The sequence below is a fragment of the Symphalangus syndactylus genome, chromosome 8 (assembly GCF_028878055.3).
Source record: "Symphalangus syndactylus isolate Jambi chromosome 8, NHGRI_mSymSyn1-v2.1_pri, whole genome shotgun sequence".
Lineage (NCBI taxonomy): Eukaryota > Metazoa > Chordata > Mammalia > Primates > Hylobatidae > Symphalangus > Symphalangus syndactylus.
This window is the reverse complement of record NC_072430.2, coordinates 50,594,570-50,620,732: the sequence shown is the minus strand read 5'-3', so window position 1 is coordinate 50,620,732 and position 26,163 is coordinate 50,594,570. Positions and strand designations below refer to the sequence as shown.

Sequence of the window (26,163 nt, the reverse complement as noted above, 5' to 3'; positions counted from 1 at the left end):
GACATTTTAGAATAGTAATACACACATAATTGAAATATTTTACCCATTTTTTAAAGAGCCCTTTATGTTGCTTTATTTTGAATTTATGATCACCTATGGGTCTTAGTCTTTTTTTCTACAAATGGTGCCTCCCAGTGTTTCCTAAATTTTGTTCTAGCAACATTTGTCTGGGAGATGTTATAGTATGTATTATATGAAAATGCTTTTACATGATCAAATAATGTGGAAAGTGCTACATAATGTATCCCTCCATTTGAAGATTCACAGTATATGAAGGCATATTAAAGATGTGAGTAATAACTGTAGAACCTCTTAACCTTTATTTAGTCTAGTGCTTCCAAATTTATTTGAAAATTAAACACTTTTTCAAGATACACCTGAGTTCTGTTCAACACCGTTTTAGGAAATGGTGGTCTTTCCCCTGCAGATGATCTCTTGAAAATCTGTGTATGATTTTTATATGTATTCTTTTACTTTTTTTGCTGTAGAAATAATGGTTTTTCTACAATAATCTCTATTGTGAAAATTAATTATTTTACCCTGGATTTACCTTTAAAATATATACATATATATATATATTTTTTTTTTTTCCTAATCACCACCTCTTTTTTTGTTTGTCCTTTTTTTTCATGTTAAAATGTCGACTGAATATATTATTTGACTCTGAAAATCTATGATAGCAAAGACTAGAAACTGACCAGTCTTGGTTCTGTTACCACTATGGGGAAAGAACACTGGATGAAATTCTATTTTGAATTTTTTCAGTGGGAGTTTAGTATCATTATTTGTCAAATGGAAAGTTGAGTAGATGATCTCTAAAATCCCCTTCAGCTCTAAAATTTTATTAATTCTAAATCTGAGGAACATGCCTCATGTTTACCATTCGATCATTGCTGAAATCTATTAGTGACGGCAAAATTATTGATCTAAGGTGTTTTCCTTCAAACAGGAAAAGTTACTAGAAAAAGACACAGACATTCATAACAAGTGTAAATGAAAATAAATGTCTATTACTTCCACTGCACAATATGTGCAATTTTATTTCATTCAATATCACATGCTACAGAGGTTAAAATTGCTAAATATATAGACCTTAGAAAAAATTATATGAACTTAAGTGTAATAACAGATTCCCACAATCAAGCTTAGAAGAATAATAGTGATTTAGGGGTATTTGAGGTATTACTTTTTCTTTTTAAATTTAAAATTTATTGTTACACTAGAGATCTGGAAAACAAAAAATTAGCACTCCCTCCAAAATAGTTATTATTTTGCTATTGTATATTTAAAACAAAGCTGTTGTAAAATAAGACATAATACCTTTGATGAACAATATTATGTTTTAGGTTCACACAGATACTCAGAATAGTAGGTGGGCTCTGGATTAGACCACCTGGGTTTATACCTAAGTGAAGTTTTTACAGTTACTTCTCTAAGCTTTAGTTTTTTTCATCTGTAAAATGGAAAATAATACTAATATGCCTGCCTTAGAGGGTTGTTATGGTAAGTGAGATAATGAAGTAAACCTTTAATGCGTGTGCCCACATACTAAATATTCATGAAATGTTTGTTGTGTATTATAATACATTTGAATATAATTACCTTAATAAACAGGGCAACAGAAGCAACCTGTACAACTTTTGGGTATCTGACCTCAATCTTGGTGTATCCCCATGCCCTTTTCCCACTATTTTATCTTATTTTAGGAACATCATTAAGATTCAATACTGAACTGGGGTTCTGCTTAATCTAAATTCTTGTTTTCCAGCTTAAGTTTTGGGCAGTTAGAGTTAGAAGATGCTATTTGTAGTGTAGTAACTAACAGCAAGAATTTGAGATTTTTGAGATGTAGGTTTAAAGTAAAGTATGTATGGAAAACTGCCTCTGATAGTCTCTAAGGCTTGTTAAGACCTGTGGAGAAAATTCACATACATATATGTGGGTACTATGGTTATGGAATACTAAGTACTCTAGTTCAAAAGATGTTTCGAGGCCGGGCACGGTGGCTCACGCTTGTAATCCCAGCACTTTGGGAGGCCGAGGCGGGCGGATCACGAGGTCAGGAGATCGAGACCACAGTGAAACCCCGTCTCTACTAAAAAATACAAAAAATTAGCTGGGCGTGGTGGTGGGCGCCTGTAGTCCCAGCTACTTGGAGAGGCTGAGGCAGGAGAATGGCGTGAACCCGGGAGGCGGAGCTTGCAGTGAGCCGAGATTGTGCCACTGCACTCCAGCCTGGGCGACAGAGCGAGACTCCGTCTCAAAAAAAAAAAAGGTGTTTCGAAAGTTTGAAATGTTATGCAAATGGGGCAGTAATGCAGGATGGTAAAGTGATAGTAAAATAAAATATTTATATAGATGATTGTTGATTTGTAGTAGAGGAACTTTAAATTGGTAGATGAGGACCTTATATGTTTGAGGTTAAATAAACAATGATTTGGGGCATAAGGGAAATAAATATTATGTATAAAAGGGAAAAGATACTTTTAGAACTATCAGATGCCAAAAGAGAATCTATCAAATTTAGAGCATTGCCAAAGATAAGTTTTGGTAGAAAAGTTTGGGAATCATTAATTTAGTTTTTTTTTAAAAAATTATTATTATACTTTAAGTTCTGGGGTACCTGTGCAGAACATGCAGGTTTGTTACATAGGTATACACGTGCCATGGTGCGTTGCTGTACCCATCAACCTGTCATCTACATTAGATATTTCTCCTAATGCTATCCCTCCCCTAGCCCCCCAGCCCCCGACAGACCCCAGTGTATGATGTTCCCCTCCTTGTGTCCATGTGTTCTCATTCTTCAGCTCCCACTTATGAGTGAGAACGTGGTGTTTGGTTTTCTGTTCTTGTGTTAGTTTGCTGAGAATGATGGTTTCCAGCTTCATCCATGTCCCTGCAAAGGACATGAACTCATCCTTTTTTTATGGCTGCATCGTATTCTACCATGTATATGTGCCATCTTATCTTTATCCAGCCTGTCATTGATGGGCATTTGGGTTGGTTCCAAGTCTTTGCTATTGTGAACAGTGCCGCAGTAAAGATACCTGTGCATGTGTCTTCACAGTAGAATGATTTATAATCCTTTGAGTATATGCCCAGTAATACGATTGCTGGGTCACATAGTATTTCTGGTTCTAGATTCTTGAGGAATCACCACAGTGTCTTCCCCAATGATTGAACTAATTTACACTCCCAAGAGTGTAAAAGCGTTCCTATTTCTCTACATCCTCTCCAGCATCTGTTGTTTCCTGACTTTTTAATGATCGCCATTCTAACTGGCGTGAGATGGTATCACATTGTGGTTTTGATTTGCATTTCTCTAATGACCAGTGATGATGAGCTTTTTTTCATATGTGTGTTGGCTGCATAAATGTCTTGTTTTGAGAAGTGTGTGTTCATATCCTTCACCCACTTTTTGATGGGGTTTTTTTTTCTTGTAAATTTGTTTAAGTTCTTTGTAGATTCTGGATATTAGCCCTTTGTCAGATGGATAGATTGCAAAAATTTTCTCCCATTTTGTAGGTTGCCTGTTCACTCTGATGGTAGTTTCTTTTGCTGTGCAGATGCTCTTTAGTTTAATTAGCTCCCATTTCTCAATTTTGGCTTTTGTTGCCATTGCTTTTAGTGTTTTAGTCGTGAAGTCTTTGCCCATGCCTATGTCCTGAATAGTATTTCCTAGGTTTTCTTCTAGGGTTTTTATGGTTTTGGGTCTTACATTTAAGTATTTAATCCATCTTGAGTTAATTTTTGTATAAGGTGTAAGGAAGGGGTCCAGTTTCACTTTTATGCATATGGCTAGCCAGTTTTCCCAACACCATTTATTAAATCCTTTCCCCATTTCTTGTTTTTGTCAGGTTTGTCAAATATAAGATGGTTGTAGATGTGTGATGTTATCTCTGAGGCCTCTGTTCTGTTCCATTGGTTTATATATCTGTTTTGGTACCAGTACCATGCTGTTTTGGTTACTGTAGCCTTGTAGTATAGTTTGAAGTCAGGTAGCATGATGCCTCCAGCTTTGTTCTTTTGTCTTAGGATTGTCTTGGCTATGTGGGCTCTTTTTGGTTCCATATGAAATTTAAAGTAGTTTTTTTTTTTTTAAATTATGAGAAGAATGGTAGCTTGATGGGGGTAGCATTGAATCTATAAATTACTTTGGACAGCATGGCTCACAATATTGATTCTCCCTATCCATGAGCATGGAATGTTTTTCCATTTCATTGTGTCCTCTCTTATTTCCTTGAGCGGTGGTTTGTAGTTCTCCTTAAAGAGATCCTTCACATCGCTTGTAAGTTGTATTCCTAGGTATTTTATTCTCTTTGTATCAGTTGTGAATGGGAGTTCACTCATGATTTGGTTGTTTGTGTGTTATTGGTGTGTAGGAATGTTTGTGATTTTTGCACATTGATTTTGTATCCTGAGAGTTTGCTGAAGTTGCTTATCAGCTTAAGGAGATTTTGGGCTGAGACGATGGGGTTTTTTAAATATACAGTCATGTTATCTGCAAACAGAGACAATTTGACTTCCTCTTCCTATTTGAATACACTTTATTGCTTTCTCTTGCCTAATTGCCCTGGCCAGAACTTCCAATACTATGTTGAATAGGAGTGTGAGAGAGGGCATCCTTGTCTTGTGCTGGTTTTCAAAGGAATGCTTCTGGTTTTTGCCCATTCAGTATGGCTGTGGGTTTATCATAAATAGCTCTTATTATTTTGAAATACATTCCATCAATACCTAGTTTATTGAGAGTTTTTAGCATGAAGAGGTGTTGAATTTTGTAGAAGGCCTTTTCTGCATCTACTGAGATAATCATGTGGTTTTTGTCATTGCTTTGGTTTTGTGATAGATTACATTTATTGATTGCATATGTTGAACCAGCATTGCATCCCAGGGATGAAGCTGACTTGATCATGGTGGAAAAGCTTTCTGATATGCTACTGGATTCGGTTGGCCAATATTTTATCGAGGATTTTTGCACTGATGTTCATCAGGGATATTGGCCTGAAATTTTCTTTTTTGTGTGTGTCTCTGCCAGGTTTTGGTATCAGGATGATACTGTCCTCATAAAATGAGTTAGGGAGGATTCCCTCTTTTTCTATTGTTTGCAATAGTTCCAAAAGGAATGGTACCAGCTCCTCTTTGTACTTCTGGTAGAATTCAGCTGTGAATCCTTCTGGTCTTGGACTTTGGTTAGTAGGCTATTACTGCCTCAATTTCAGAACTTGTTACTGGTCTATTCAGGGGTTCCACTTCTTCCTGGTTTAGACTTGGGAAAGTGTGTGTGTCCAGGAATTTATCAGTTTCTTCTCGATTTTCTAGTTTATTTGCGTAGAGGTGTTTATAGTATTCTCTGATGGTAGTTTGTATTTCTGTGGGATCAGTGGTGATATCCCCTTTATCCCCTATTTGATTCTTCTCTCTTTTCTTCTTTATTAGTCTGGCTAGTGTTTTATCTATTTTGTTGATCTTTTCAAAAAAAAAACCAAAAAAACAAAAAGCTCCTGGATTCATTGATTTTTTTTTGAAGAAATTTTCATGTCTGTATCTCCTTCAATTCTGCTCTGACCTTAGTTATTTCTTATCTTCTGCTAGCTTTTAAAATTGTTTGCTCTTTCTTCTCTAGTTCTTTTAATTGTGATGTTAGGGTATCAATTTTATATCTTTCCTGCTTTCTCTTGTGGGCCTTTAGTGCTATAAATTTCTCTCTAAACAATGCTTTAGCTGTGTCCCGGAGATTCTGGTACATTGTGTCTTTGTTCTCATTGGTTTCAAGGAACTTATTTATTTCTGCCTTAATTTCATTATTTACCCAGTAGTCATTCAGGAGCAGGTTGTTCAGTTTCTATGTAGTTGTGTGGTTTTGAGTGAGTTTCTTAATCCTGAGTTCTAATTTGATTGCACTGTGGTCTGAAGACTGTTTGTTATGATTTCCATTCTTTTGCATTTACTGAGGAGTGTTCTACTTCCAATTATATAGTCAATTTTAGAGTAAGTGTGATGTGGTCCTGAGAAGAATGTATATTCTGTTGGTTTGGGGTGGAGAGTTCTGTAGATGTCTATTAGGTCTGCTTGGTCCAGAGCTGAGTTCAAGTCCTGAATAACCTTGTTAATTTTCTGTCTCGTTGATCTGTCTAATATTGACAGTGGGGTGTTAAAGTCTCCCACTATTATTGTGTGGGAGTCTAAGTCTCTTGTAGGTCTCTATGAACTTGCATTATGAATCTGGGTGCTCCCATATTGGGTGCATATATATTTAGGATAGTTAGCTCTTCTTTTGCATTGATCCCTTTACCATTATATAATGTCATTCTTTGTCTCTTTTGATCTTTGTTGGCTTAAAGTCTGTTTTATCAGAAACTAGGATTGCCAGTTCTGCTTTTTTTGCTTTCCATTTGCTGTGTAAATATTCCTTCATCCCTTTATTTTTAGCCTATGTGTGTCTTTGCATGTGAGATGGGTCTCCTGAATACAGCACACCAATGGGTCTTGACTCTTTATGCAATTTGGCAGTCTGTGTCTTTTAATTGGGGCATTTAGCCCATTTACCTTTAAGGTAAATATTTTTATGTGTGAATCTGATCCTGTCATTATGATGCTTGCTGGTTATTTTGACCGTTAGTTGATGCAGCTTCTTCATAGTGATGATGGTTTTTACAATTTGGTGTGTTTTTGCAGTGGCTGGTACTGGTTGTTCCTTTCCATGTTTAGTACTTCCTTCAGGAGCTCTTGTAAGGCAGGGTTCGTGGTGACAAAATCTCAGCATTTGCGTGTCTGTGAAGGATTTTATTTCTCCTTCACTTATGCAGCTTAGATTGGCTGGATATGTGGTAATTCTGGGTTTAAAATTCTTTTCTGTGAGAATGTTGACTATTGGCCCCCACTGTCTTCTGGCTTGTACGATTTCTGCTGAGAGGTCTGCTGTTAGTATGATGGCCTTCCTTTGTGGGTAACCCAACGTTTCTCTCTGGCTGCCCTTAACATTTTTTCCTTCATTTCAACCTCGGTGAATCTGTCGATTATGTGTCTTGGGGTTGCTCTTCTTGAGTAGTATCTTTGTGGTGTTCTCTGTGCTTCCTGAATTTGAATGTTGGCCTGTCTTGCTAAGTTGAGGAAGTTCTCCTGGATAATATCCTGAAGAATGTTTTCCAGCTTTGTTCCATTCTCCCCATCACTTTCATGTACACCAATCAAACGTAGGTTTGGTCTTTGTTCACATAGTCCCATATTTCTTGAGGCTTTGTTTGTTCCTTTTCATTTTTTTTTCTAATCTTGTCTTTCACGCTTTATTTCATTAAGTTGATGTTCAATCTCTGATACCATTTCTTCCACTTGATCAATTCGGCTGTTGATACTTGTGTATGCTTCACAAAGTTCTTGTGCTGTGTTTTTCTGCTCCATCAGGTCATTTATGTTCTTCTCTAAACTGGTTATTCTAGTTAGCAATTTGTCTAACCTTATTTCAAGGTTCTTAGCTTCTTGCATTTGGTTAGAACATGCCCCTTCAGCTCGGAGGAGTTCGTTATTACCCATCTGCTGAAGCCTACTTTTGTCAATTCATCAGACTCATTCTCCGTCCAGTTTTGTTCCTTTGCTGGTGAGGAGTTGTGATCCTTTGGAGGAGAAGAGACATTCTGGTTTTTGGAATTTTCAGCATGTTTATGCTGGTTTCTCCCTATCTTCATGGATTTATTTACCTTTGCTCTTTGATTCTGGTGACATTCGGAAGGGGTTTGTGAGTGGATGTCCTTTTTGTTAATGTTGATGCTATTCCTTTCTGTTTGTTAGTTTTCCTTCTAACAGTCAGGCCTCTCTGCTGAAGGTCTGCTCTAGTTTGCTGGAGGTCCACTCCAGACCCTCTTTGCCTAGGTATCACCAGTGGAGGCTGCAGAACAGTAAAGATTGCTACCTGTTCCTTCCTCTGGAAGCTTCATCCCAGAGGGGCACCTGCCAGATGCCAGCCAGAGCTCTCCTGTATGAGGTGTCTGTCAACCCCTGCTGGGAGGCATGGGGGTCAGGGACCCACTTGAGGCAGTCTGTCCCTTAGCAGAGCTCAAGCACTGTGCTGGGGGATCTGCTGCTCTCTTCAGAGCTGGCAGGCAGGGACGTTTAAGTCTGCTGAAGCTGCGCCCACAGCCACCCCTTCCCCTAGGTACTCTGTTCCAGGGCGATGGAGGTTGTATCTATAAGCCCCTGACTGGGGCTCCTGCCTTTTTTTCAGAGATACCCTGCCCAGAGAGGAGGATTCTAGAGAGGCAGTCTGGCTACAGCAGCTTGGCTGAGCTGCAGAGGGTTCCGACGGGTTGGAACCTCCCCGGGCTTTGTTTACACTGTGAGGGGAAAACTGCCTACTCAAACCTCAGTAATGGTGGACGCCCCTCGTTGCACCAAGCTGGAGCGTCCCAGGTCAACTTCAGACTGCTGTGCTGGCAGGGAGAATTTCAAGCCAGTCGATCTTAGCTTGCTGGTCTCCGTGGGGGTGGGTTCCCCTGAGCTAGACCACTTGGCTCCCTGGCTTAAGCCCCTTTTCTGGGGGAGTGAATGGCTCTGTCTTGCTGGTGTTCCAGGTACCACTGGGGTATGAAAAAAAAAAAAAACCTTCGGCAGCTAGCTCGCTGTCTGTCCAAACGACCACCCAGTTTTGTGTTGAAACCCAGGGCCCTGGTGGCACAGGCACCAGAGGGAATCTCCTGGTCTAGGGGTTGTGAAGACCGTTGGAGTGCTCGGTCTTCTGAGCCAGAGTGCACGGTTCCTTACGGCACAGTCCCTCAGGGCTTCCCTTGGCTAAGGGAGGGAGTTCCCTGAACCCTTGTGCTTCCTGGGAGAGGCAATGCCCCACACTGCTTCTGCTCGCCTTCTGTGGGCTGCAACCACTGTCTAACCACTCCCAATGAGATGAGCCAGATACCTCAGTTGGAAACACAGAAATCACCTGCCTTCTGCGTTGATCTTGCTGGGAGCTGCAGATCGAAGCTTTCCTATTTGGCCATCTTGCCAGCAACTCAGCCCAGTGTTTTTTTTGTTTGTTTTTTTTTTTTTTTTTTTTTTTTTTTGAGACAGAGTCTCGTTCTGTCACCCAGGCTGGAGTGCAGTGGCGCAATCTCGGCTCACTGCAAGCTCCGCCTCCCGGGTTCACGCCATTCTCCTGCCTCAGCCTCTCCGAGTAGCTGGGACTACAGGCACCCGCCACTGTGCCCGGCTAATTTTTTTTGTATTTTTTTGGTAGAGATGGGGTTTCACCGTGGTCTCAATCTCCTGACCTCGTGATCTGCCCACCTCGGCCTCCCAAAGTGCTGGGATTACAAGCGTGAGCCACCGCGCCCGGCCCAGCCCAGTGTTTTCTTGTTTGTTTGTTTGATTTTTTTTTTTTTTTTTTTTTTGATACAGAGTTTCTCTCTGTTCCCCAGACTGGAGTGCAGTGGTGCTATCTCAGCTCACTACAGCCTCCACCTCCCAGCTTCAAGTAATTCTCCTGCCTCAGCCTCCCAAATAGCTGGGATTACAGGCGCCTGCCACCACACCTGGCTAAGTTTTGTACTTTTAGTAGAGAAAGGGCTTCGTCATGTTGGCCAGGCTGGTCTTTAATTCCTGACCTTAGGTGATCCACCCGCCTTGGCCTCCCAAAGTGCTGGGATTACAGGCATGAGACACCATGCTTGGCCAAATTTAGGTTTATACTGGACTTGGATTTTCAAATTTTCTTTTGCAGGTGGGTTTGTGAAGTGTTAATTTTAAAGAATTGTCAGGAGTCTGAGGCAGGAGAATGACTTGAACCTGGGAGGCGGAGGTTGCAGTGAGCCAAGATTGCACCATTGCACTCCAGCCTGGGCTACAAGAGTTAAACTCCCTCTCAAAACAAACAAAAAAATTGTCAATTATGCATCACGATGAAACATTCGTTTCTGATTTTTAGCACAATTCAGGAGTAGATCATATAATATATGACAAACTCAAAGATGAATAATGCAGACTCCCCAAATAGTAGAAACTTTTAAGCAGCTGAATGGTAATGGATCTAATCTTGTTATTTTATTGTTTTTCTGTCTATGAGTAATATATTGGTCTGACCGTAGCCTGACTTGTTAACAAACAATACAGCTCAACTCAATATGTAGTGTATCATGTACTTTGCATGGTGTTAGGCTAAAACTACTAAGTATTTATAATGTTATGCTTTAAGTATGATTAGTTGATTGTAAAATGGTTTACATTTTAAGGTATTTTTATATTAGAACCCTTGCCAAGTACTGCATGACAGGGTTTGCAAAACTTTTTTAGTAAAAGACTAGATAGTGAATTTTTAGGCTTTGTGAGCTGTATATGATTTCTCTCACAACTATTCAGCTCTGCTCTTGTAGCATGAAAGCAGCTGTAGACAGTGTATAAATGAATGAGCATTATAGCGTCCCACCAAAATTTTAGTTATAAAAAGAAATGGCAGGCCAGAATTGGTCTAAGGGCTGTAGTTTGCCAACTCCTGCTCGAGACGTAGTCTGTTGTAAGGAAAATATAATTGCAAGTTACCTGCATGTGAATCGAACTTTTATATTAGTTAAAATTTGCATTACAAAACATCACAAAATTTAGTTACTTGAAACTACAATTTAGTATTTTTCACATTTCTGTGAAATAATTTGGTTCTGCTTCTGGTGGCATTTGTTGGGGTTCTGATAGAGCTGTGATATCTGGAGGCTCAACTGGGATTGTTGGCCAGGGCTTTGGTTCCCCTACATGTGGGTCTTTCTATATGGCTGATTCCTTAGCCTCATGGTGTGATAGCTGGATTATAAGAAGTATTCTGAGAGCAAGCATTGTGAGACAGAGGAAGCAGAAGATGCCAGGCCAAGGGATAGGCCTGAAACTTTCACAGCATCACTTCTGCCATTATTCTGTTGGTCAAATAGTCACAAGCTCAGCCCAGAGTCTTTGTGCGAAGAGACTACCCAAGGGTGTAAATGCTAGGAAATATGGTTAATTGAGGGTATTCAAACTATCCTCAGAATATCATGAGATTGTTTTGGTTGCAAGTGACAACTCAAATTGAACTAGCTTTAGTAAAAGGGAACAATTATTATAAGAATATTGGGGTGTCTGCCTCACAAAACCCAAACACAAGATTGGGTCCTAGGAACATTGGACCCAGGGTTGAAGATTCCCGAGGACTGTTTCTCATCTTTGCTCTACCCTATAAGTAGTCTTCATTTTCTCTTATCACAGATTTCCCTTCTCCACTTTGGGAAAAACAGTGTCAACACTTCCCTAATTATTTACGTATTACCATTTTAGCCGTTCAGAGGACTGACTTTATTTTTGCAGTGTTTCTAAAATGTTTGAGGAAGAACGCTGATTGTCCTAGATCAGTCATCTGTGATCAGAGGATGGAGCTTAGGTTCTACAAACCATGTTGGCAGGAACAGGATCAGTTAACATCAAAGGGATGCTGAGTGTGTAGTCCCCGAATAGTCAGTCCACTTGCCTTCTCCCTAGCCATCTATTTGTTAACAAGTTAATAATTTGTTAATTAATTTAATAAATGTTTTTTCCCCATTACAGGCCTAATTTACTTCTTTATTCAGCTCTCTGCCTATGGCTATTTCATTGTTCTACTGGTGTATAAGCAAAAGTAAGGACTGAAATTAATTCAGTATCTTGAATATTTATTGTAATCTCTTCCTGCTTTGAGTAGAGGATGGCAGCTTTTAGTATCTACTATCTTACTTTGCCACCATCAACATAGAATAGTATGTAAAGATGATCTTACTGTGTTGCCACCATTGACTTCCAGGGTTGACTTAGCTGATCCAGTTGGCTGAATGGGTATATCCTTCCTTTGGAAAGGGCCCACGTGCATACATGAAAGCAAGTACCTAAAATACAGCATGAAATAAAAGCTGTAATAGAAGTACAAGCAACATGCCGTGGGTGCACAGAGGAAGGAACAATTAATTTTGACTGAATGGCTGTAGGAGGGATGGCATTTTAAAGAAGGTAGTGTTTCAGTAAGGCCTGGAAGAATGAATAACTCATCCTTAGAAAAGAAAGGAAAGGTAATCTGGCTGTCAAGTTTCTTGTCTGCTGAAACGGTGGTACCAGCGTGTCTAGGCTAAAGTAGATGAACTTAAATATAGGTATAGGACATTCAGGATAAATGGCAGCATGCAGTTATCTGATTTTAGCTGTCTTAAATTAGAATTACTGGAGTGAACACAGTTTTGTTACAGTTACACCTTAGGTGACTATCTGGTAATTTGAAATTTGAGAATTCAGTTTTTAAAATTAAGCAATTTATTTCAAATACTCAGATTTTTGGATATAGGAAGAACTTTAAGGATTATCTATACTAACACACTCTAGTAGATAAAGAAACTTAAGACCCAGTTAGATGATTTATTTGAGCTTACATATCTAAATGACTGAGTTGGGGCTAAAATACCTTTCTCCTGGTCTTGGGTATTTTTGAAGAATTATCCAGTGTATCCTTTATTGTAAGAAGATTTTCTCCAAATATACATCCATATGAATTGCTTGCTGTAGTAGCAATTTTTAAATTTGAGATATAACATGCATACAGTAAAATGTACAAATGTTAATTGTATAGCATGGTGAGTTTTTTATGTGTAGAAACTCTTACAGTTAACACTCAGATCAAGATGTAGAACATCTCCAGCACTCCAGAAGCCTCTCCTTCATGTTTTTCACAGGTTAATTAATATCCACTTCTCCTGTCACTCCCAAGTAATTATTATTCTGATTTTTATCATCATAGATTAGTCTTGCCTGTTCTTGCACTTCATGTAAAGGGAATGACTTCTTTCGTTTATTATGGTTATGATATTCATCCATGATGTTGGTATACCTTGGTTCTTTTTGTTGCTATGTAGTGTTTCATTGAATGAATGGATCATTATTTATTCTTCTGTTAATGGACATTTGAATTGTTTCTAATTTTTGACTTACAAAGAAAACCTGCTATGAATATTCTTGTATATTTCTTTCTATGAATATATTGTTTCATTTTTAAGAGTATAATTGCTGGATGGTTGTCTTCCAAAGTGGCTGTACCATTTTACATCCCCACCAGCAATGTAGGAGGGTTTGAGTAGTTCTACATTTTTGTCAGTATTGTGTATTGTCAGTCTTTTTAATTTCAGTCGTTCTGGTCGGTGTGCACTGGCTTGTCCTTTTCATTTCCCAGGCAAATAATGATGGTGATCACCTTTTAATATTTTTGACATATTTTAAAGTTATGTTATCTTTGTCTTATGGATTTATAGGAATTCCTTATGTATTCTGAATACGAGACCTTTGCATGGCAAATTTCTTCTCCCAGTCTGAGGCTAGTCTTTTCACTGTCTTAATAGTGTATTATAATAAATAAAACTTTTCAATTCTAATGAACCTCAGCTTATCAAGTTTGCTTTTTATGGTTTAGTTGGTTGGTTAATGTTTTGTTTAAGAAATCTTTGCCTATTACAGGATCATGAAAATATTCTTCAAAGTTTTCTTTTCGAAATTGTATTGCTTTCTCTTTTACTCGAAGCTCTATGATGCATTTCAAATTATCTTATAATGAATGATGTGAGGTAAAAACCAGGAATTTTTTTTAATAAAACATAGGATATTGAATTGATTCAGCCCCATTTTTTGAAAAAAAAAATTGCCCTTACACCATTGGATTATAGAACACTTTTGATATAAATCAGGTGAGTCTTACTAGAGTGTATATGCTCTTCCACTGGTCTATTTATGTATAAATACTACCCTGTCTTAATTACTGTAGCTTTATACTAAATCTTGTTATCTGGTAGTATAAGTTCCTTCAATTTTTTTTCTTCTTCAACATTTTTTTTTTTGTGGTGGGTATACTCTATCCTTTGTGTTTCCATATACATTTAGAATCATATTTCAGTGAAAACAAAACTGTTAATATTATGATTGGGATTGCATTGAGGCTATAGATCAATGTGGGGAGAATTGGCATCTTAACAATATAGAGTCTTCCAGTCCATGAACATGGATTATCTATCCATTTACTTGGGTCTTTAAGTTCTTTCAGCAGTATTTTATGGTTTACAATGTAGAGGTTTTGCATATCATTTGTTAGAGTTATGGCTAGGTATTTTAATGTTTTGAAAGTGCTATTGTAAATAGTATTCGTTATTTAAATTTCATTTTTGAATTGTTTTATACTAATACATAGAAATACAGTTCTTGTATTTTTATCTTATAAGCAGCAACCCGCTAAATTTGCTTATTTTTAATATTTAATATTTAATAGATTTTTTTGTATTTCCTATGCAAACAACCAAATCATCAGAGAATAATAAATATTTTACTTATTTCTTTCCAGTCTTTATAATTATTTCTTTGTTTTCCCTTATTGCAATAGCCAAGGCTTCTAGAACAATGTTTAATTGAAATAGTCTCACTCCTAAACTTAGGGGAAAATGTTCAATATTTACCAATTATGATGTTAGTTGTAAGTTTTGTAGGTAACCTTTATCAGATTAAAGTTCTTATCTATTCCTAGTTTTCTTTTCTTTTTTAAAAAAATTTTTATAGAGAAAGGGCCTTGCGCTGTTGCCCAGACTGGCCTTGAACTCCTGGCTCAAATGATATTCCCACCTCGGCCTCCCAAAGTGCTGGGATTACAGGTGTGAGCCACTGTGCCCAGTCTGAGAGTTTTCTAAATCATGAATAGGTGGTAAACTTTGTCAAGTTTTTTGTTTTTGTTGAGATAAATCATTTGGTTGTATCCTTAATTCTGTGCTGTGGTGAATTACATTGATTGATTTTTAAATGTTAAACCAACTTTATACTCCTAGGATAAACGTTACTTTGTCATAATGTATTGTCCCTTTTATGTACCATTAGATTCAATTTGTTAATATTCTCTTTAGAATTTTTACATCTATTCATGAAAGATATTGGCCCGTAATAGTCCTTTACTATAATATTATTGTCAGATTTTGTTATCAATGTTTGTTAGCCTGGTAAAAAGAATTGGGAAGTCTTTCTTTGTTTTATTCTTTCAAAGTGTTTGTGATAGATTGATACATTTCATGTGTACTTGAATTGGGAAGTCTCTCTTTTTTATTCTCTGAAAGCATTTGTGATAGATTCATACACTTCATGTGTACTTGAATGCTGATTCTGCAGTCGTTGGTGTTAATGTTCTTTGTCAATAAGGTCAAATTGGTTAATCAAGTTGTTCAAATCTTCAAATGACTGGTTTTTTTCCTGTTCTCTCAGCTTTGAGAATAGTGTCTTAAAATTATCAACTAAGACTGTAGTTTTGTTGACTTTTAGTTCTTTCAGTTTTCCCCTCATGTAGTTGGAAGCTCTTACTAGGTGAATTAAAACTTGGCATTGTTATTTTATGGTTGAAATTACCTTTTTGTCATTATGAAATGACCTTCTTTATCTCTGGTAATATTTCTTGCCTTCAAGTCTACTTTTACCTTCTATTAATATAGTCACTCTTTCTTTTCATCAGTACTTCCATGGTATGATTTTTTTCTCCTTTTTAGTTCAGCCAATCTGTATTCTTGTATTTACGGTATATCTCTTGGAAATGTCATATAGTCAGGTCATGTTTGTTTTATCTAGTTTGACAATCTTTCTGCTTTAATTGTAATATGTATTCTATTTACATTTAATGTAGTTACTAATATAGTTGGGCATAAATCTTTTATCTTACTATTTCTTTTCTATTTGTCCCATCCATTCTTTGGGTGTTTAAATTTCTTTCCTGCCTGTATTATTTGTCAGGTTTTCTAAACTCCGTTTTGGCTTATTAGCTTTTCAGTTATACATTCTTCTGTGGTTATTTTTTAGTTATCTTAGAGATTTTAATAAACCTTCTTGATTTTTTTTTTTAGTGTATCTTAATGTTTTACCACTTCCCAAACAATGCAAAACTTAGGACAGTTTAACTTTGTTTATTCCCTCCTGCCCTTTGTGCTATTTTTTCATATTTTATTTCAATATATGATATAAACCACATAATTTTTTTGTGAACATTTAATATTCTTTTATATTTATCCACATGTGTACCCTTTCTAATGCTCATCATTCATTTTTACAGTTCTTTGCTACCATCCGGGATAATTTTCCTTGAGCCTGAAAAAATTTCTTTAATATTTCTTGTAGTGCCAGTCTCTTTGAGGCAGATTTTCTCAGCTTTTGTCTGAAATCCCTTTATTTTGACTTCTTTTTTGAAGGAAAAACTTACTGGTACAGAATTCTGGGCTGGCATGTGTTGCTATTTTGAGACCGGGTCTCGCTCTGTTACTGAGGCTGGATCATAGCTCACTGCAGCCTCTAACTCCTAGGCTCAAGCGATCCTCCTACCTTATCCTCTCAAGTAGCTGGGAGTACAGGTGGCACCACCGTGTTCAGCTAATTTTTTTGTTTTAGTTTTGTAGAGATGGGGTCTCACTATGTTGACCAGGCTGGTCTCAAACTCCTGGCTTCAAGCTATCCTCCTGCCTCGGCCACCCAAAGCATTGGGATTACAGGTGAGAGCCACCATGTCCAGCCTGAATCTTTTATTCTTATAGCACTTCAGATGTGTAATTCCTTTGTTTTTCCTTATTGTTGCTCCTTTAAAGGAGTGTGGGTTTTTTGGCTGCGTTTAAGATTTTTGTTTTTGTCTTTAGTTCATTAATAGTTTGTATGGTGTCTAGGCCTGGGTTTCTTTGCATTTATCATGTTTGGGGTTTGCTGGGTTAATGTTGTTTTTTTTTTTTTTTTATCAACCTTGGAAAAAATTGTATTTTATGTCTTTACGTTGTGCTTCTACCCCAATCTCTCTCTCCTCTAAACTGTGTTAGACGTTTTGACTGTCCCACATGTCTCATGTGGTTGTTCTGTCTTTTCTCTCTGTGGTTTAATTGTGTATTTTTTGTTGAGCTATTTTTTAAACTTACAATTTCTCTCCTCTTCTGTGCCAGGTTGAATAACCTATCCAACAAGTTTTAATAGCTTATTTTCTCAGCTGTAGGAAGTTTTATTATTTTTAAATAGGTTTCCTTTTTTGTTGTTTTCCTTCCCTTTCATTAGCCTATGGATAATGGCTATTTTAAAGCCATTGTCTCCTAATTCCACTATCAGTGTCATCTGCTTTTAGTCTTGATTACAGGTCATTTTTTCTTTTTTTTTTTCACATATATTGTAATTTTTTATTATATGCTGAAACTTGTAATAATTTATGTAGAGGCTGAAGGTGATATCTTCCACCAGAGATGATTCCCCTTTTTAGTTGTTAGGCCAATTTAATTAGGGTTTTATTGGGGTCCGTCTGGATTGCAGTTTTAGTAAGATTTAGTCTATCTCTGGTTTGTCTCCATTGACATACTCAGATTTTTGATTGAGAGACTGTCAGATTTCTTCTCCACAGCCCTGAAAGACTGCAGGAGATCTAATTCTGTTCTTTAGAGGTTTTGAGATTAGCCCGGTAATCTCTTGCTTTATTTACAGTGCTTTAAATTCATGCAAATGTGGGAGGTCTGTCATGTGTTTTTTGCGGTTAGTCCCCCATTTCCAGGAAGGCTTTTTTTCTGGTAAGCGCTGTAATACTGAGGGAGATTTCACTCTGCGCTTCTAGCACATCTCCCAGCCTCCTTCATTACTTAGAATTCAGCAAATGTTCCTTTCAGCCTTGCATTTGGGGCTTTCTAGTTTTCAGACTACTGCATGAAAAAGCTCAGCTGCTTTCTACTTTCTTTTTTTTTTTGAGACAGACTTTCGCTCTTGTTGCCCAGGCTGAAGTGCAATGGCGTGATCTTGGCTCACTGCAACCTCCGCCTCCTGGGTTCAAGCGATTCTCCTGCCTCAGCTTCCTGAGTGGCTGGGATTACAGGCATGTGCCACGATGGCCGGCTAATTTTGTATTTTTGGTAGAGGCGGGGTTTCTTCATGTTGGTTAGGCTGGTTTCAAACTCCTGACCTCAGGTGATCTCACCTTGGCCTCCCAAAGTGCTGGGATTACAGGTGTGAGCCACCACGCCTGGCCTGCTTTCTACTTTCACCAGTGGAGTCTTTCTGTCTGGGCCAATCTCAGTTCTCAGTCTCTGTCCAGAATTTTTAAATGCTGGCAGGAAATAAAATGGCAGATGGTTATCTGCACACCTAGGAAGGGATCTTCTCTTTCTAGAATTTCAGTTCATCTACTTCTTGCTCTTTCATAAGCACTCTGGTGTCTTAAAAATTGGATTGAAATTCCTCTTTTTCTAGTTGTTGAAGCATTAAAATAACTGCTGTCCTGAAAGTTTGAAACAGCAAAATCTATTTGTTTTTCTGATTATAAAAGTAACACACAGTGTATTAACTTTTGCAAAGTTATGCCGCATAACAAATGACCTCTATTTCAGCAGCTCACAACAACAATTGCTTATTTTTGCTCTTGCTTCATGTTGGTTGAAGGTTGGCAGTGGCTCTGCTCGTGCTCCACATGTCTTCTAATTCTGAGATCCAGGCTGGAGAACAACTCCTATTTGGGCCATGCTGTTCTTGTAACAGAGGGAAAAAAGAAAATGATTTGGCAGGAATACACAGTGGCTCTTAAAACTTCTGCTTGGATGTTTGTTTATATACCATTGGCCAAAGCAAAACAGTGGCCGAGGCCAAAGTCAGTGGAGCAGGGATGTTACTCTTATGGGAGTACTGTCAGTTACATAGGAACAGGTGTGGATGATGCTCCTTTTGAAGGACAGTGGAGTGAATAATTACAAATTGTGATAGAATCCACCACACATGCTAATTGAAAATAAATTAAACAGAGATGTATAATGTTTATAGTAGAATTCTTCCTTCTGTCTTCCGTGATAATCAGTGATGATACTTTGGTGTATGTTCAGGACTGAAACCTTCTTATTGTGCTAACTTGATGGTTTCTTTAAAAATAATAGTCTTGACATAAATTATGAATAAGACTTGTTTTTTTAGCCATTTACTCAGAAGAACACTAGAGTTCTCCAACTGGCTATGCTTAGTTCTTGCTTTGCCAGGTAGTCCCACGCTTACTATAATGTTCAATTTAGAGTTCTAAGTATAAAATATTTTTACTTATTTATTTATTTTTGTGACAGAGTCTTGCTCTGTTGCCCAGGCTGGAATGCAGTGGTGTGATCTCGGCTCACTGCAGCCTCCGCCTCCTGAGTTCAAGTGATACTCATGCCTCAATCTGCTGAGTAGCCAGGATTACAGGTGTGAGCCATGGTGCCTGGCTAATTTTTTTTTTCTTTTTTTCCTTTTCTGAGACGGAGTCTTCCACTGTTACCCAGGGTGGAGTGCAGTGGCACAATCTTGGCTCACTGCAACCTCTGCCTCCCGGGTTCAAGTGATTCTCATGCCTCAGCCTCCTGAGTAGCTGGGATTACAGGTGTGACCCATCAAGCCTGGCTAATTTTTGTGATTTTAATAGATATGGGGTTTCTCCATGTTGGTCAGGCTGGTCTCGAATTCCTGGCTTCAAGCGATCCACCCACCTTGGCTTCCCAAAGTCCTGGGATTGCAGGTGTGAGCCACTGCACCCAGCCTAAAATAGCTTTAACACAAGTTTGGGTCTGATCCATGGCATGTTAGTGTCATCATTTTTTCATTCTCTGAGAGAAAGATAAGAAAAATGGAATTCTAAGATTTGTAAAGGATATGTGTTTTTAAGGGAGAAGGTACTAGAAATAATAAAAGTCAAGAACCAAAAGTTCTGAGGTCAATTATTTTGACCTAAATATATTTCACAATAGAGGTTCAAGTGAGTTAACTAGACTCCCTGTTAGAACAAAAATACCCATGAAAAAGGTTAAGTTTATATAGTCATTTATTTGTATAAATATTTTTTCTATTCAGAGCAATTCTTAGTGGTTCAGATTTTTATGAAGGAGATTGATCTGTAGAGAAATGTGAAAGTGATTTTGTACATATGATGGGATATGGCAAGATTCAGTATCATTTGGAAGTTTGGATACTGACAGGCTCTGAGCATTGGACACTGAGGGAGAGAGAGGTACACGAGGCCTGGTAAAATAGTCTAACTTAGTTTTGCATTAGGTTCATCCTTTTGGAGGTTAGTATGCCAATGAAAAACAAATTTGCAGAGCAGCTTGGTGCTGTCAGTACCATGGACAGAATGATGTGAATGAGACATCTGGATTTAGATTCTGTTCCATTTGTCATTCAAATGCTTTGCGATTTGGGCAACTTAATTAAGTCTTGTTTATGACAGAGATGGTAATTAACGTATTGATCTTAGCATCTTTTAAGTGTTCCTTTGTTCCTTGAGTCATCACTTTCTCTTCTATCCGACTTAAATTTTATAGTATTTTGTTATTTGTGATTTGCATTCTCAACTTCCTTGCATATACCCTCAGCTTTCTTGTCTCACTCTCACTGAAGTCCAGCTTAAATCCAGCCATTTTTAAACTTTAAGTTAATATCTAAGTTAGCAGCTATATATGTCTAGAGGAAAATGCAGAATCATGCTGACTAGTTTTACTTAAATTCATGGTCACAAATATCAAGTATCAAGTGAGTCCTTAATACTACCTGGCATTCATATTGTATTTTCCTAGATTGTTTATTCTTCTATTTTCTTAGATGACTTATTTAATGTTTTCTCTCATCAGACCTTCCAACATCTCATCCTCAATCTCTCAGCTGATGATTTTGGTTCCTACCTCACTGAGAAAATTGAAGCCATCAGAACAGAACTTGCATAGACTCCTTTTACTCTATCTACCCGTCTACCACCATCTCCATCCATATAATCTATCTTTCTACCTATTATTATTTACTTTTCTATAACCAATCCCTTCGTTTGTGCATTAGAATCTATTTCCTAATGCCTTCTTAGGGACATTGCTCCAGCAGTTCTCCACTCTCATTCCTATGTCTTAAAGTTTTTTCATACTGCATCACTACCACATGAAGACACATCTACTGCTACCTCTGTCTTTAAACCTTCTTTTGCTTGACGCTACTTCCCTTACCAGATAACAGTTATTTGCTTTCCAATTGCAACAAACTCCTTGAAAGGATTATCTGTGCTCAATGACTCTAATTTCTTTCTTCTTGTTTCCTTTTAAATCCAGTATAATTAGGCTTCTGCCATTATCACTTTTGTTAGTCCATTTTCGCATTGCTATAAAGAAATGCCTGAGACTAGGTAATTTATAAAGAAAAGAGGTTTAATTGGCTCACGGTTCTGCAGGCGGTACAGGAAGCATAGTGACTGAGGCCTCAGGAAACTTATAATCAGGGTGGAAGGCAAAAAGTAAAAAAGCATGTCTTACATGGCCAGAGCTGGAGGAAGAGAGAGAGTGGGGGGAGATGCTACACACTTTTAAACAACCAGATCTCCTTAGAACTCTGTCACTACACAGTACCAAGGGGGGTTGGTGCTAAAATTAATTCATGAGAACTACACCCCTGTGATCCAATCAACCCCTACCAGGCCCCACCCCCAGCGTTGGGGATTACATTTCAACATGAGATTTGGGTGGGGACACAGATCTAAACCATATCATCGCTGAATTGAAACTACTCTTAATAAGGTCACCAATGATCTTCATATTGCTAAATCTCAAGTTAATTTCTCAATAGTCATCATTTCTCTTGACTTAGCAACATTTGATTTAGTTGATCATTCCTTCTTTTTTTTTTTTTTTTGAGACGGAGTCTCGCTCTGTCGCCCAGGCTGGAGTGCAGTGGTGCAATCTCGGCTCACTGTAAGCTCCGCCTCCCGGGTTTACACCATTCTCCTGCCTCAGCCTCTCCGAGTAGCTGGGACTACAGGCGCCCACCACCACGCCCGGCTAATTTTTTGTATTTTTAGTAGAGACGGGGTTTCACCGTGGTCTCGATCTCCTGACCTCGTGATCCACCCGCCTCGGCCTCCCAAAGTAAGATAATTCTTAATTTATGTATTGTGTTAACATTTGTCTTCTCCTCTTGTTTAAGTTTCACTTGTTAAAAGGGCAGGATTTTCATCTATTAAGTTTGTTTACCAATATATTTCAAGTACCTAGAATAGTGCCTTGCACATTGTAAGTGCCCAATGAATATTTGTGGAATGAAAGAAGAATGCAAGCCTTTCAAGATTGAATAAATATTAAATGTGATAATGTACTTGTATGGGCCTCAAACAATGACTGACATTTTGTACATGTTCAGTAAATTTGCTCTTTTTCTTTCTCTATTTCTTAGTTACTTGGGATATCTGGAAGTGTACAGAGTGCTGTAGATTTCTAGATACCTTGTTTTATTCCAGTGTCCTTGGTGGAGCCTTTGAGGCTGAATCCAGCTTTTCCCTCGTGCTTCTTTTTGCCTTCTTCCTCTATCCAACAGAGGAGGTGGGAAGAATTAGAATTAAAGCAGGAGGGAGGGAAAAGAAATCTCAGCTTTTTGTAGATGGGTGAAAAATTGGTTAGACTTCAGCTTTTAATGATCTTTCAGTTTAGTAGGTCTCATATTTTTCACCATATGTTATTTTTTGATTCACATTTTCTGGTATATAGTTGATGCTTAACAAATTTTTGGATGATTATTTTCCATTTGTTTTGTGGAATCAATCTTTCCAAACATAGCAGGTCTTTTCTATTGATTAAAAGAAGTAAAAGAGTCTGAAAACTAGAGGTTTAGTTCAGAATGCTGAGCAAAATCTGGTATTGTCCTATGACGCATGGGCCAAGGGGAGAAAATATGGTTATACAGTGAATCAGAAATAGACAAGTTTTGGCAAGGACAAGGTATTTTAAAAAGTATAGCCCTTTAGGTTTTATAAAGCTTTTTTTGCTGTTGTTTTATTATTATAGAACTCTTTTGTTATACTAGTATTATAATAAACGGGGAAGCTGAGGCTCAGTGTGGTGATATATCCTGTACAAGGTCAAACAGTAAATATCAGTTCATCTTGCAGACAAATTTCGTGTTCATTCTGGTAAGACAAGAAAACAGGAACAACAACAACAAGAACGAAACAATGTTCTGAGGCATTTATCCTGGCTTCATGTACTGGTGTGCATACCATATATCATATCCTTTCTCTGATCCTGATAACCTTTCACAGGGTGATGGTTATGAGACTTAAAAATGAGATAATAAATATAAAAGTGCCATAAAACATTGTGTTGTTGGTATTATTATTCTATCATAGGGTAGCAAGTAATAATACAGGCATACCTTGTTTTATTTCACCTCGTCGATATTGCATTTTTCACAAATTGAAGGTTTGTGGCAATCTTTTGTCTAGCAAGCTTGTTGGTATCATTTTTTTTTTTTTAACAGCATGTACTCACTTCATGTCTCTGTGTCATGGTTTTCTAATTCTCCTAGTATTTCAGTCTTTTTCATTATCATATCTGTTATGGTGATCTGTGATCAGTGATATTTGATGTTACTATTGTAATTTTTTTTTTTTTTTTTTTTTTGAGATGGAGTCTCGCTCTGTCGCCCAGGCTGGAGTGCAATGGCGCGATCTCGGCTCACTGCAACCTCTTCCTCCCAGGTTCAAGAGATTCTTCTGCCTCAGCCTCCCATGTAGCTGGGATTACAGGTGCTCACTACCACGCCTGGCTAATTTTTGTATTTTTAGTAGAGATAGGGTTTCACCATGTTGGCCAGGCTGGTTTCGAACTCCTGACCTCAGATGATCCACCTGTCTCGGCCTCCCAAAGTGCTGGGATTACAGGTATGAGCCACTGCACCCAGCCTACTATTGTAATTGTTTTGGGGAGCCATGAACCGTGTCCATATAATATGGTGAACATAATGTGTGAATTCTGACTCTTCCATTGACTAGCAGTTTCCCCATCTCTCTCGCTCTCTCCTCAGGCTTCCCTATTCCCTGAGATACAAAATATTCCCTGAGTATTGAAATTAGGCCAGATAATAATCCTACAGTGGCCTCTAGGTGTTCAAGATCTAGAGATCCTGATTTAATGTGAGACACATCCCTCACATTAAATCAAAAGCTAGAAATGGTTAAGCTTAGTGAGGAAGGAATACTAAAAACTGAGACAGGTGGAAAGGTAGGCCTCTTGTGTCAAATAGCCAAGTTGTGAATACAAAGGAAAAATTATTTTAAAAAAAGCAGAGAACGTTTATTCTGGGAGATTTGTATATTCTACTTCTGAGGATCTAAGATAAAATAACAAATTTTCATATTTCAGTTAAATTTATGGAAATACAAATGGTAGCATCTGTATTCCTACCATTTCTGACTTTTTACGTGCTCTCATGTTATTGGTTTCACTTTTTATACTATATCTCTAAGGATAATGTATCTAAATATATGTATTATGTGTTAATTTATATAAAGGTTATCATGTATTTCCATGGTATGATTATAGAGTAAAATTTTTACATTAGAATGTGTCTAAAGTTTTTTTCTTAACTTTTATTTTAGTTTTGGGGTACATGTGCAGATTCATTATATAGGTAAGTTGTGTGTCACAGGGGGTTGGTGAACAGATTATTTTGTCACCTGGAAAAATTCTTGAAGGAAATATAAAGTGCTACTCCAGTGAACACACAAATGATAAGAAAGCAAAACAGCCATATCGCTGATATGAAGAGTTTGAGTAGCCTGGATAGAAGATCAAACAAGCCACAACATTTTGTTAAGCCAAAGCTTAATCCAGAGCAAGGTTCTAACTCTCTTCAATTCTGTGAAGGCCAAGAGTGGTATGGAAATTGCAGGAGAAACATTGGAAGCTGGCTAGCGGTTGATTCATGAGGTATAAGAAAAGAAGCCATTTCCATTACATGAAAATGCAAAGTGAAGCAGAAAGTGTTGATGCGGTACTTGCAGCAAATTATATAGAAGATCTAGTTAAGATCATTGATTAAGGTGACTACGAAACTACAGGTTTTCAATATAGATAAAGCAGCCTTATATATTGAAAGAAGATGCCATCTAGTGACTTCATAGCTAGACAGGAAAAAAAAGCTTCAAAGGACATGCTGAGTCTCTCATTAGGGGTTAATGGAGCTAGGGACTTTAAGTTGAAGCCAGTGTTTATTTCCTATTCTGAAATCCTGTGCCCTTAAAAATGATGCTAAGTCATTCTGCATGTGCTGTATAAATGGAACAACAAAGCCTGAATTATGTCACATTTGTTTACAGCATGGTTTACTAAATATTTTAAGCCTATTATTGATACCTACTGCTCAGAAAGAAAGCTTTATTTCAAAGTATTACTACTTATTGATAATGTACCTAGTCACCCAAGAGCCCAGATAGGGATATACAAGGAGATTAATGTTTTCATGCCTGCTAACCCAACATCCATTTTGCAGCCCATGGATCAAGGAGTAATTTCAGCTTTCAATTCATATTAAGAAATACATTTTGAAAGGCTGTATAGCTACCATAGATAGTAATTCCTTTGATGGATCTGAGCAAAGTAAGTGGAAAACCTTCTGGAAGGAATTCACCATTCTTGATACCATTCAGAACAATCATGATTCATGCGAGGAGGTCAAAATATCAACATTAACAGTGATTTGGAAGAAGTTGAATCCACCCATCAAGACTTCACTGATGGATGTGGTGGAAGTAGCAAGAGAACTAGAATTAGAGATGGAGCCTGAAGATGTGACTGAATTGCTACAATCTCATGATAAAAGTGGAATGGATGAGGAGTTGCTTCTTATGGATAAGTAAAGAAAGTTGTTTCTTGAGATGGAATCTACTCCTGGTGGTAATGCTATAAGCATTGTTGCAATGACAACAAAGGGTTTAAATTATTACATGAACTTAGTTGATAAAGCAATAGCAGGATTTGAGAGGATTGACAGCAATTTTGAAAGAAGTTCTTCTGTCAGTAAAATTCTATCAAACAGCGTTGCATGCTACAGATAAATATTTTGTAAAAAGAAGAGTCAACTGATGCAGCAACTTCATTGTGGTTTTATTTTAAGAAATTGCCACAGCCACCCCAACCTTCAGCCACCACCCTGATCAGTCAGCAGCTATCTACATTGAGGCAAGACCCTCCACCGCAAAAGGATTATGATTCACTGATGGCTTGGAGGATGGTTAGCATTTTTTTAGCAGTAAGGTATTTTTAAATTAAGGTATGTGCATTGTGTTTTTAGATATAATGCTTTTGCACTCTTAATAGAATACAGTATTGTGTAAACAAACATTTATATGCACTGGAA

The 26,163-nt window shown here is 37.7% G+C and overlaps 1 protein-coding gene across 18 annotated transcripts in view; it reads left to right on the top strand.

The window, feature by feature from the left end:
- Nucleotides 1-26,163, top strand: part of GPHN (gephyrin) — a 722,880-nt gene that overhangs the window by 14,302 nt on the left and 682,415 nt on the right. For 2 of the 18 annotated variants that reach the window (XM_063644410.1, XM_063644407.1), the window contains exon 1: nt 9,056-16,517. The exons of the other annotated variants lie outside the window; for them this stretch is intronic. In XM_063644410.1, coding sequence (XP_063500480.1) covers nt 16,427-16,517 — 91 coding nt within the window. In that variant the 5' untranslated portion in view covers nt 9,056-16,426. Of the gene's footprint in view, nt 1-9,055; nt 16,518-26,163 lie in introns of those variants that run through there. 18 annotated transcript variants of the gene reach the window in all.